General features: G+C 48.6%; 2 protein-coding genes across 4 annotated transcripts in view; both read right to left on the bottom strand.

Moving 5' to 3' along the window:
* Window positions 1–35: 35 nt before the first annotated feature.
* Window positions 36–5,193, bottom strand: LOC120765114 (cystatin-B-like). Its single transcript, XM_040089458.1, has 3 exons — window positions 5,044–5,193; window positions 1,219–1,320; window positions 36–844 (listed from the first exon to the last, which is right to left on the bottom strand). Exons 1-3 carry the CDS (start codon window positions 5,107–5,109, stop codon window positions 716–718), a joined length of 297 nt encoding a protein of 98 aa, XP_039945392.1. The 5' UTR covers window positions 5,110–5,193; the 3' UTR covers window positions 36–715.
* Window positions 5,194–6,715: 1,522 nt separating this feature from the next.
* Window positions 6,716–12,029, bottom strand: part of CASR (calcium sensing receptor) — a 75,365-nt gene continuing 70,051 nt past the window's right edge. For 2 of the 3 annotated variants that reach the window (XM_040057103.2, XM_058419491.1), the window contains exon 7: window positions 6,722–10,623. In XM_040057103.2, the coding sequence (XP_039913037.1) occupies window positions 9,173–10,623 (1,451 nt within the window). In that variant the 3' untranslated portion in view covers window positions 6,722–9,172. Of the gene's footprint in view, window positions 10,624–12,029 lie in introns of all 3 variants that reach the window. The other variant, XM_040057102.2, reaches the window with a different exon arrangement.

The raw sequence follows: 12,029 nt of genomic DNA, 5'->3' as shown, positions 1-12,029 counted from the left end.
AAGAGAACAGTAAAGCACCAGTCAAAGATGCCAGGTCAAGTCAAAAGAAATGTTTATTGTTATAAATGCAGAAATGCTTGTCCAGCCTAAGTTCCTTTCCAGGACTTTTCCATAGGACTGAGGACATAAGCCAGCTGGTTTGGTATTTCAAACTCACACACCCTCTACGGGACGTTACATGCTACTGCTGCAAGAGGATGATTACCAAGGGAATGTTTGTTTCAAACTACTGTAAGCCTCTTTCTCTTTCCTGCAAAATTGCTTCAGTTTCTCATCAGTTCTTGGCCCATAAAATACAAAGTACCATTTAAATCACCACATATATTCACAGCTGTAAAGCAGCACAGAAACGACTGAGGCTTTCTTCTTGCTCCTTGCTGCAAATATGTGAGTGCTGGTGTCATTCCCCTTCTGCTTTCTAGACCAAGGAAGTCCACAAACAGGACTCAGCCACAGAATTCTGGTTAAGTTGCACTAAAGCCTAAGTTAAGTTGCAATAAAAGTAGGGTTTACATTAGTGCAGGTAACAGGAGAGCCGTGTGACTCTCAGATTTGGAGATTGCACAGGAAGGGAATGGCATAAAAGAAATTGATTTTTCCACCATGATGTTAAAAAAGACACTTTTCCGTCTTTGTTGGCACAGGAATCAACATTCTGCAGCCTGTAGAAAATGCACATAAGAACCAGCCTAGGCAAACACAGCAGAGAAGGTTGCTAGAAATAAGCCAGTTCATCGTGCTTTGTCTTGCTGCCCTGGTAACTGTGGAGGCTCAGCTGCTCATTCTCGTGGGGGAGGCTCTTGAATACCCGCAGGTGCATGAACTCCTCGTTCCCAACGTGCACCTGCAAAGTATGAAACCGTGAGATCCCTGCAGGGGGAGCAGCCTGCAGCAGGAAGGGTGGCGGAGGCTGGGCTGGTTTGAGGATGGAGCAGCAGACAGGCAGTAAGAAAAAACACTGGCTTGTTTCAAAGCAGACTGGGAGCTGTGACTTTGCAGAAATACCACCTTATCTTCCCGTGAAAATGGAGAAAAGAGGTCTGTTTAACAGATAGGGAGAGGGGTTAGAGGTGGATATTTGTGGTTTTTTAATGCAGAAGTTTTTTTCTTATTAAGGTCAAATCGTAACCATTCTCCTCTAGTTAAGAAAGAAAAAAAACCCCATCATTCCAAAGATTTTACACATTAATACAAGAGAAACAACCCAGCATCCTCTACCTTGATGAAGTAGTTTGTTCCAGCAACCAACTGAGTTTTAAACTCCACTGCAGTGAAGACATCAAAGGTTTTCCCTTCTTTTTCTTCTAGCTGAGCTTTTACCTTAAGGAAACAATAGGTTCTTTAAGACCGATGCAAGATTCAAGTATTTAGGACTTAAGGCTTAGAGCTCACCGCTGCTGAATTCCCAGACACAGAGTTCCCACTTTTCTAAGACATTAAAAGATCAAAATGAATCATGTAAAGTTTTGTGAAAGCAGAACCAGGAGTCCAGGAAGGTGGCAAAGCTGATTCCGAGGTGGGAGTCAGTCACTACAGGCTGACACCGAGTCTGGACAACACTTGACAGTTCTTTCTGCATGTCTGCTGGAATCTGTGTTTTCAAACTGCAGAACAGTGCTCAAGGAGTCAAAATAACCATTCCAGTACCCTAGAGGGAGCCATGAACTCCTGAGATGCAGCTCTTCTCTCCTGCACTGGGCACTCTAGCACGTTGTGGCTATATGGAAAGTTCTTGGTCAGGAAAGCAGAAGATTTCAGCCCTTGTTTTGCTGGGCAAGATGACTTAGTCTCGGAATGCTTGCTTGCAAGTCCTTGCCTGCTGCAGGCTGCACCTCCTGCACTGCATCATTGCATAGCCCTCCCTTCACTCCCAAGGTAGGAGTACCAGCAATGAGTAGATCCTCCAGCTATATGATGTACTTCTCCTTCTTCCTAAATTCAAGGAAAATAGATACTTCTGCACTCCTGCCTAAATCCCACATGCTTCCCCGGGGAAAAACAAGTGCCAGCTTGCCACTGTTCAGGTGCTGTAGGTGAAGTAGGAACAGAAACAACTCCTGCAACAGGGTATGTTCTCCCACCCCTCCAACTCCTAGAACTCTGGTGCCTTTTCAGTAACCAACCAGTCCCTGCTTTTTATCTTCTCTCAGAGGCCATAGCTCTACACTTCCTCCAGGCTATGATCAGTATGTCATAAGCAAGATAATAAAGTTTGGACAATTTTCTGTTTGGTTTTTTTTTGTTTTTTTTTTTTTTTTTTTTTTTTTTGCCACATGGAAATCAAAGCTGCATTCTAAGATGCACAGAAGGGCACAACCCCAGAAAGCACCATGATTCAGTCCTGCCTCCTCCCCTTTCTCCTGAGTCAGAGGCTAGAGCAAGTGGTTTCTCTTTTCATCGCTAGAGATACTTCTACAAATTTTAAGCAGTGGTGCAGACATAAGTTTCCTGCTGAGCCTGTCCTGTTCTGTGCTCCTTCAGCAATCCTAGGCACTGTGCAGCTTTGGTTTCTGAGGTCACTAAATCACCCCAGCTCAGCACATTTTGTATTTCCACCGGCAAGCTTAACACTGGGCCCTGGATGCAGACAGCTCAGAGTCCTGTAGCTGCAAGCTCATCAGGGTGTTATCACTTGTGGCAGTGAATCACCACAGCATGTGACCAACGAGCATCCTGAGTCAGTGTTGGGAGGGAGATCCCAGATAGAAATCCTCTCCCAAAGACCTGGTTCTTGATCTCAGTCTGGATCTGGGAGTCCTGGTGGTTAATGGCATACTGGAGGATGCCATTAACCAGCAGAAGCCTAGCCAGAAGACAAACAAGTGAGTGAATATTGCCCTGTACTCAGTCCTTGTCAGAAAATGTGGAGCCCTGTGTCCAGTTCTGGGCCCCCAGTACAAGTCACACACCCATAAACTGTAGTGAGCTCAGGAAAGGGTCGCCAGGAGCACTCCATGAGCACACCAGGATGTGTGCATCCATGAGCACACCAGGAGGGGAAGAAAATGAGCTTGCTCAGCTCAGCCCAGGGAAGAGAAGGCTTTGAAGAAAACTTTCCAATACCTACAAGAAGCCAGGCTCTTTCCAGGGATGAAACTTTCCAGATGGCAGAAGAACGAGACACAACGGTCATAACCTGAAACTGGAGGTTCAGACTGGATATAAAGAGAAACATTTCCCCTGAGGACATTCCTGCAGTACAGCAGGAGCGTTCAGAGAGCAGTTTCCATCCTTGGAAGTTTTCAGAACCTGACAGGACAAAGCTCTGAGCAGCCTGAGGATGCTGACCCTTTGCTCAGGCAGGGGGTGCAGTCCCTTCCCACCCAAACAATCCATGATTCAGTCACAGGCCCGGAAATGATCATGCCCTGAAGGCTCTCCACTGCCCTACACAGCCTGTTTGCCATGCACTCCCAGAGCAGTTAACTAAAAAGCAGATGGTTCAGAATCATCCTGAATAAGCTCTGCCACAGGTACCAGTGAGAAGGCAGAGCCCAACAGGCCTGGGTGGAAATCCTTACCATGAGGAGAATGCTCCTATGGGATTCCTAAGCCAGACACTGCTGAAGGAAGCGTTCCAGCCCTCTGGGACACTACACCTGCTCTGGGTCACAAAACTGAACAACATTCGGCCATTACAAGGATTCTTACAAAACTGTAAAATGAAGGCAAGAACTGGAAAGGCAGGAACAGGGAATATGTTTATGGTAAGCAAACTGGCAGGCTCTAATAAATCTCCACAAAGGCCTGACTTTAGGCAAAAAAATGATTTAAGAAGACTACCTCGATTTAACAAAACTAATGATTTCTTCAGCAGTGTCCAGATGAAGATATGAGTGCATGGGCAAGTTACAAGCTTCCCACCTGTATTTCATTAAAGGAAGTAATTTAAACTGGCAGTCAAAACAAATTTTAAAGCATTTAGGTGATTTAAATGAAAATATGAGCTTTTTGGTTAATTTTCACTTCTGAATCTACTAGGATTTTGTTTTCAGATTACCAAACAACGGCAGTCTGATACAGAACAGAACATCAGGATTTCAAAATTAGTTTTAAGCCCATACTAATTGCATATCTGCATTACCTTTAACATGACATTTAGGCCTTTTCAGGTCAAAGCAATAATTACGACTCTCAGCAGTTCTCAATCGTGTGCTTATTACTGCAAACTCAGGCTGGTGCTTAGGAGATCCATGTCTCTCCCTTTTCCTAAAACACAGAATCCCCAGACTGTGCAAGCTAAAAGTTAATTTCAGTGGCTGCTGTGCCTTTGGGTGCTCTGTATGTGTTTGGGAACTGCTCCTGCTTGGGGAACAGGCCCAGGCCATGACAAAGAGTGTCAGAAGCCGGAGCACATCCTTCATCTTTGCTCCCTAGCTCACCACATCCTAGCCGACAAAGCCAAAAAGCAGAAGGAACTTGAGTTTCCATGACAAAAAGGAGAACAAGTGCTTTGAAAGAACTTAGTTGCACACTGGCATTTTTAGAATAAAAGGATGCGTTCCAATAACACGAGCGGTAATCTAAGGCACTGTAAGTAGTATCAGGATTTGGAGCTGGCAGTGGTTGGAGCTGAATTCTGTGTTGGGGAAAAGAAGAAGCAGCGAAGAAGCGTTCTTGCTTAGTCCACCAAAAACACAAAACAAAATACAAACCCAAAACAAAACCAAACAATCCCCCACTCCCCACGGAAAGAACAAAAACCCGAAACCCCACAAGGTTCAGATTTTGCAAGAAGCACTGGAGCTCGTTCCCCGAGCTGCTCAAGGCAATGGCTCTGCCGGGTTTCCCCGCGCACCCGGCGCTGCCCACGGCCCCTCTGGAGTCAACAGGGCCACGCCAGGCGGGCACAGGGAAGGAGAGCTCCGGGAGCCGGCCGCTGCTCCGTGCATTCCCCATTCCTTCCACCTTGTACACCGGGGGCGGCGTCTCGGCGCTCGGCGGCGCAGGGCAATGGCCGAGCACACCCTGGGCCCCGGACAGGCCCTGCCCGGCCTTTCCCCGGCCTGCGGGACCCTCCCGGGCCGCGCCCCGGCCCCTCACCTGCTCCGCGATCCGCTGCGTCTCGTCGGTGGCGGGCCGGGCCGCCGAGGCACCCCCGCACAACATGGTGACACCTCTCCGGTCCTCCCCGCTCCGTTCCGGGCCGATCCTGCTCTGGGGCGGTGCCGGGGCGGGGTCGGGGGCGGTGCCGGGCCCGGGGCTGGGACCGGCGGGCGGGGGCTCGGAGGTCGAGGCGGCGGCGGCGGCGGGCGGGAGCGGCCGGGCCCGGCGCCGCCTCTCCCGGTGGGGGCCTCAGCACGGCCCAGCGGGAGCGGGGGCATCGCTGCCCGGCGGCCGATCGAAGGCAAAAACAGCCCAAAGCGGCGCTTGCAGTGAGAGCTGGCGGCAGAATCGATTCTGAGCCCGGGACAGAAGGGCTGCGGCCGCCCCTCAGCGAGCGGCGCCTCCGTGACAGCCCCGCCTGAGGACAGGGCTGCCCTCGGCCGCGGCGTTTTCCCTTCCCCTGTGTCACCTTTCCTTGCAGCGGCGTGTTCGCCTTAGCCGCGTGGAAAGGTCCAACTCCAGACTCCCTCGTTCACCACGTTCGTCACGCCCTCTCCCAGGCTCATTTTGCCGCTCCTCAGGCAGCAAGCCGAAGGCGGTGGTGAATTATCCAGCCTCTGGGAAGTCCCTGAGGAGATTTCAGTCTGAATGTTCAGGTCTTTACCTAAATTTCCCCACAATTTAAACATCCAGACTCTTGCAAAACCAACAACAAACACCTGCTTTCCTCCTCCCGCTTTGCAACGCCCCTTGGTGAAGTGGGTCAACATAAACAAAAATTTAACAATAGCGGGTGTTGCAAATTGAACAGAGCTCATGGACTGATGAGGACACGATGAAGCACTGAAATGTACTGTGGAAGGTTTTCTTTCCTCTGGTATCATCTATAAATAAATTCTCTGCTGGGGCTTTGGGTAGGCAGAGTTCTGCCAGGTTTGTGAGGAGACTGGGGATGAAGGGTTGGACTCTTCACCGGGATGGTTCCCAAGTTTTCCAGTGGAAATCCCACCAGAGAGCTGATACACTGTTGTTGTTGCACTACCGGACGGCTCAGGAAACCCCACACTGGGACAAGCTTTCCAGTGGATTTTTGAGCCATGGTGGGTGGAATGAGGCAACCATTCATGTGGGCATCTTCTGGTAGGAAATGTCAGTGGAGGTTCTCAGGCTCGTGCTTTCAACAAAAGAATGTTCCCCAGTGTATCTTCGTCAGTGTTGGCATGTGTGATACAGCGACAGGCTTTTGGACAGGTGCCTGACCAAGCCTTCTACTCTCCTGGACTTGACAGGATGAGAACATACCCCCCTCTCTGTCCATGGGAAGAGGGGTTTGGTTACAAGACAACTTCCCAAAGGGGTCCTTTTTAACTGAACTTCCCTTGTGTCCAGGATGTGTGTCACTGCTATCAGCTGCAGCAGCAGCTCTCACCCAGCATTGGAGCTGGAGGCTTAGGGCTCCACATATGAGAGCAGGGAGGGTGGAAGGGGCTTCCCCAGCAAATACAGCACAGTTGGCCATGCTAAGAAATGATTGCAGCTCTTGGACACTCATTGTGTGCCATGGTATAAATTCCTTTTAAGTAAATGTAAAGAATGAAAAACACCCAAGGAATGAAAAGCACCCAAATGTCAATATCATCTACTGTATACATAGCTAGTGAATATTGCTCTCCAAACAAGGCAGCTGGTGGTGATTTTCTGTTTCTTACATTGCCTGTGCTAGTACAGAGTCTTTGGTTTGTAAATTGTGTCGTTTTCATTTCACTCATTGAACTCTTACATGATTCAGTGCTGTCAGCGTCACTTCAGGGGCTACTGAGCTGAGTTTGCTCTAATAGGAATGATTCACTTGCACTAAAACTACTCTGCTATTGGAATTTTTGGAAGGGTGGGCCATAACTAAAATGCTTTCTTTAGCCCTTTCTGCCATCTAGTGCTCATCTCTCTTTGTGCAGTTAGACGTAGGAGACCCCGGGGCTCGGTTCTGTACCCTGAACTGAGCCCACGGGCCACAGTCAGCAGCCTGGGGAAGGGACCTGGGTTTCAGAAGCAAGCAGCAGCTCTTATTGGGTCCAGGAGTGGTTGGGGCTAGAAGGATTTGTGTTTTAAAATGCACTTTTTCCCCCCCCCCAATCACCTGAGCCATAGTTTTAACCAAATAACGTCATTTGCAAGCCTTACAATTATAGTTGGGTTCGTTCTTATGTGATGTAGTTAAAATTTGAGCCCACTCCAAGAGGGATGTAACAGATCAGCAAAAGGGTTAAAATAATTTGTCTGAAAAGCCTGCTTCTTGGGGTTTTGGATTTCCACTTTGCCCCTGTAAGCCAGCACTCCTCCTCCTTGTCAACAAGTGGAGGAGACAAAACAAAGTTTTTATACAGTAATGTCACCTGTAAGTTTTATTTGCCTGCCCTGGCAGAAGAACAACCAAGCAAAAACGGTAACAAGAGAATTGTGGTGTTTTCCCCAAAGCATTCAAACACAGCCCTTTTATCTCTGCTCACACTGAGCTGCAGGCCAATCTACCTTTCTATATGAGGTCTAGACTACCTTCATGCTTAATGAGAGAGGGTACTTACATCTTCCTGACAGATGCTTGTTCTTCCATGGGGAATCTGAAAAGTGGGAATTAAATTCTGCAATGTAACCCTGGCCCTGCCTGCCAGGCTGTCCAGGGGCATTTTATCTCTCATCAGGCTGCACCAAATCTCTGTGATAATGACTCTCTTCAACTTTTCCAGCACAAATCAAAAAGAACCAGTCATACCTGCTAAGAGCACTTACGTCTGCTTTAGGAAGAGTGGGACAAGAGTGACCAAGTCCTGCTGTGCTCTCTGCTGAAGTTCTTACTGTTTTTCTTTAGGTGCAGTCCACCATTCTTGTGCTAGGTAACCTCTCTTCAAAATGGGAAATAACCTTGTAGGTGGCCTTTAGGAGCAAAACTGTATACACTTCATCCATTTGTCTCTATGTGTGTCCAAGAACCTAGGCCTGAATGTTTTTCTCACCCAGTCATCTACCAGCACGCACACTTCGGATATCCACCCGCTCCAGCAATCCTATTACCACAGCTGGGGGCTCCTCCTCCATCCCTTTTCCTGGATTTCTCCATTTCTCCTGGTTTCCTTTGCTGTGCCAGGTCCACCAGTACCGCCAGGACTGGCACAAGGCTCCGTGTAGGCGTGAGACAGATTAATACGGCAAAGCACAACACTGACTATGGTGTGAAAGGGTTAGCCATGTATGCCTTGTGGGATAGTACAGCAGCAACACTCAGTTAAGCATACAACTACTAGCAACATAATCAATCAGGGATACATCTCATTGTGCTTTTGCAGCGTTCTCCAGGAGGGATTTACAAGCTGTTCTCCCCCTCCACCAAAGCAGGCAGGCTGGAGGTAAAGCTATTCCAGCTGGAGGAAACCAGTAGAAACCTAAGTAGCTTGGTTTAGTGCAATGGAGTCTACAGAGAGTATTGTCCAATGTTTCCTGTTGGGCAGAAAGGAGAGTCTGGGACATTACTAAATATAAATAGCAGGGCGCTCTGTCACATTAAATACTTTACATGTTCACACCCTTGGCTGTACACAGCATGCAGGTTGTTGGGGGCTTTTTTATTTTCCCCATGACTGTGCTTTCCTGAAGTGAAACCGTGTACCTTGCTTTTGTAGAGCTGAGAGTCCTGATGCACATGGTTACAGATCACATATACTGGATAAAGAGGGAATATTATACATAGTGGGAAAGAGGAATATTATACATAAATGTAAAAGCAGGGTATAGTGGAATTGCCTTGTGCCTCCCATAGTCAGCTGAGTTGCAGTCTGGCAGGAAAAGCTTATGGAGGCAAGGCAGCATGCAGACTTCTGCTTAAGCCCCACCAGAGGCCATCTTCACTCGTCCTTCTGAGATGTCCTGGTTTCAATAAAGCAAATGCAAATTCAATCCAAGGCTCCCCAGACACAGTCCTTCCTCTGGAGGCACATGTTACCCTGCCGGCGCTAACATTAAGATGTGGGGGGGCTGTGTCACAGCGGTGTGTCTTTGTTGCCTTTCCCATTCAGAAGCAAGAGGTGAGCAAGTTCCTCTTGAGGGCTGGTGTACTTTTCACAATCTTCTTTCGTTAGGAATGTACCGTGTTCTCTGTGACAGAGCCACCTCCAGTGCCTGTAAAATTTCGGGAGTTAACCGATGGCAGGGAAGGCTCCGCCTCAGGGCTCGGTACCTCTTCTTTGTTGTCTCCCACCACTGACTCCTGCGAGCTGGTCTCTGGGCTGGAAGCTGCCTGGAAGCTGGACTCAGCCCCGAGGGGCTCATTGATCTGCAGGGGCAGCAGGGCCCTGTGCCGCATCAGGCTGTCGTCACTGTTCTGGGCCTCCAGCGAGTTCCGGCGCTTGGCGTTCCTGTTGGCCATGGCGTTCTTCTGCGGCTCCTCGAAGCTCAGCGACAGGGTCACCGTTCCACTCCCAAAGCTCACTTTTTGCTTGCACCCGCGCTGCTGCTGGCGCTGCCGCTCGGCGCAGGCTGGTAGAGGAAAAGGGTCCTCGTGGTTGCTCTTGCTGCTGATGGAGGAGGAAGGGGTGGAGCCGGTGGAGCCCCCCAGGCTGTTGGAGCGTTTGCGGGACACGTTGCTCCGTCTCAGTGTGGCCCTAGCAGCCACTTTGAAAGCGTGAGCAGCCGTGCTGCAGCGCACCTCCTCGATTGTGTTGCGGGAGGGCTTGAAGAGGATGATGTAGACTTTGTTGAAGAAGATGCAGGCCAGAAGCCCAAAGCTGGCAGCCAGTATTGCAATCACCTCCACAGCAGACACGAACTTGCCGTACGTGCTGGCGTAAGCAGGGATGAAGGAGATCCACACAATGAAGAATATCAGCATGCTGAAGGTGATGAACTTGGCCTCATTAAAATTTTCAGGCAGCTTTCGAGACTTGAAGGCAAAGAAGAAACAGATGGCCGCCAGTAGGCAGGTGTAGCCAATGAGGAAGCCGAGAGCCATCAGGGAGCCTTCATGGCAGGTGATGAAGATGATCTCATCCTCCAGTTCATGGTTTCGGTAACTGGATGGTGGGGCCGTGTAGAGCCAAATCACACAGATGACAATCTGCACAAACGTGCACAAGAAGACCAGGAGGAACTGAAGGTTGAGGCCCCACCACTTCCGGTGGAGGCTCGTGGGGATCTTTGCCTCAAAGACAAGAAGCACACGGTTGGTTTTCACCAGGATGCAGGAGATGCAGAGGACAAAGCTGATACCGAAAGCTGGCTGCCGCAGACGGCAAGTCCAATTCTGGGGCTCACCAATGAAGAACAATGAGCTGGAGAAGCAGCATAACAACGAAAAGAGGAGAAGGTAGGATAGCTCCCGGTTTGTGGCCTTGACGATGGGTGTGTTGCGAAATTTGGTGAAGACTCCCAGAACAAAAGAAGTCAGGAAAATTCCAAGCACAGCAAAGAGAGTCAGAGCAATCCCAAAGGGCTCAGTCCAGGCCAGAAACTCTATCTGCTTGGGGATGCAGGACGTGTGGTTCTCATTGGACCAGTAATCCTCAGGGCACTTGTCACAGGCACTTGCATCTGAAATAGAAGTGATAAGCAGAGAGTTTTGTCAGAATGAGAGGTTGAAGTGTGGGATGACATACATGGCAGCTACACACCAGCCTTGATCTTAAACACACGGAGTGTTCCGCTCCTGTGTGCAGATCCTGAGTCATGTATTGATGTCTTGGAGTTTCTTACACTGAAACAACCAACCTCCAATGGGCTATATAGCAAAACCCAAAGCATGCTTAGTTCCAGCTTAAAAGAAGTCCTGTCTCTTCACTCATGTCTTTTGTAATCCATTTCTTGGCAAAACTTTGCAAACTTTGATTGCTATCAGCTCTTACACAGGCTCTGTTTTTCCCTCTTCCTTGTTCCTTCACTTTTATCTTCGGCTTCTGTCTGTCTTCATACCTCTCACACTTTTATCATCATTTGAATATCCTGCCTTTTTCTATTACAGAGAAAATTAAAAACGTGCTTGCCTCCTTAAATGCTTTGAGAGCCTATTTCATATTCCAAGGAAGCAAGTCTTAATGTTTAAATTGCTCTTCCCCGAAGGCAGGCAATGCCCTTGACTCCCAGCACATTCTCAATTCATGTTGGAATACCAGGGAAAGATGTATCTTAATGATATTACTCTCCCTACGCCCAGCAAATGTCCCACTAATGCTTGCAAAGAAGAAAATTGGTGCCTCTATCTCCTTCAGGAAAGTAGTTGTGCCTGCTGTGATGGCATGCCAATGGCTTGCATCATCAAAAAGCATGGACCTGCTGATTCTGCTCTTCTGTTTTGACTCATATTCATCTTGTGCTCTAGCAGGGAAGGTCACGACTCTTTGGATGGCAGTAGAAAAGGGTTGGGAGCAGAGAGCTGGAGGTCTCAATCTACTTCTGCTTTTGGGATCCCAGCAGGATAACAAGGGACTGCAGTGAGTCCACAAACCCCTTTAACAGCAAGCACCCTATGAGTTTTGCAGCTGAGCACAGACACAGACTCTAACCACAGCTTCCAGAGCAGAGATTGATGCTAATGAAAAAGTTGGGAATGCTGGGCTAACAAGGCCAAAGGTTTTCAAGCTCTCTTGTTCTTGAGGTGTAGCTGGAGAGACCATCCATGACCTGGTATGACACTGCTTTCCTAAGGACTTTTTGCCTCCCCTCTAAAGTGTTTATTTGAAAATCTGGCACTAGATGAGAAAGCTCAGTCAGAAGCTGTCATCACCAGGTGATTAATTTACATCCATTCAATCAATAATGCTTACTTTTCTTGTGACTTTTACCTGGAAGCTCATTACAAACTGCAAGCTCAGACAAAGCAAAGTTAATTTTGTGTAGCAGGGAATCCAGCAGCCTCTGCCAGAGACGGGGCAGCTTTTTAGCACTGCACCCTAAAGACATGCTTTCACTGCTGTCTTGTAGTGGCTTAGAGATCGTGCTGC

This window comes from Hirundo rustica, chromosome 2 (genome assembly GCF_015227805.2).
Source record: "Hirundo rustica isolate bHirRus1 chromosome 2, bHirRus1.pri.v3, whole genome shotgun sequence".
Taxonomy (NCBI): domain Eukaryota; kingdom Metazoa; phylum Chordata; class Aves; order Passeriformes; family Hirundinidae; genus Hirundo; species Hirundo rustica.
The sequence above is the reverse complement of the archived record's forward strand: the minus strand, read 5'-3'. Positions and strand labels throughout refer to the sequence as shown.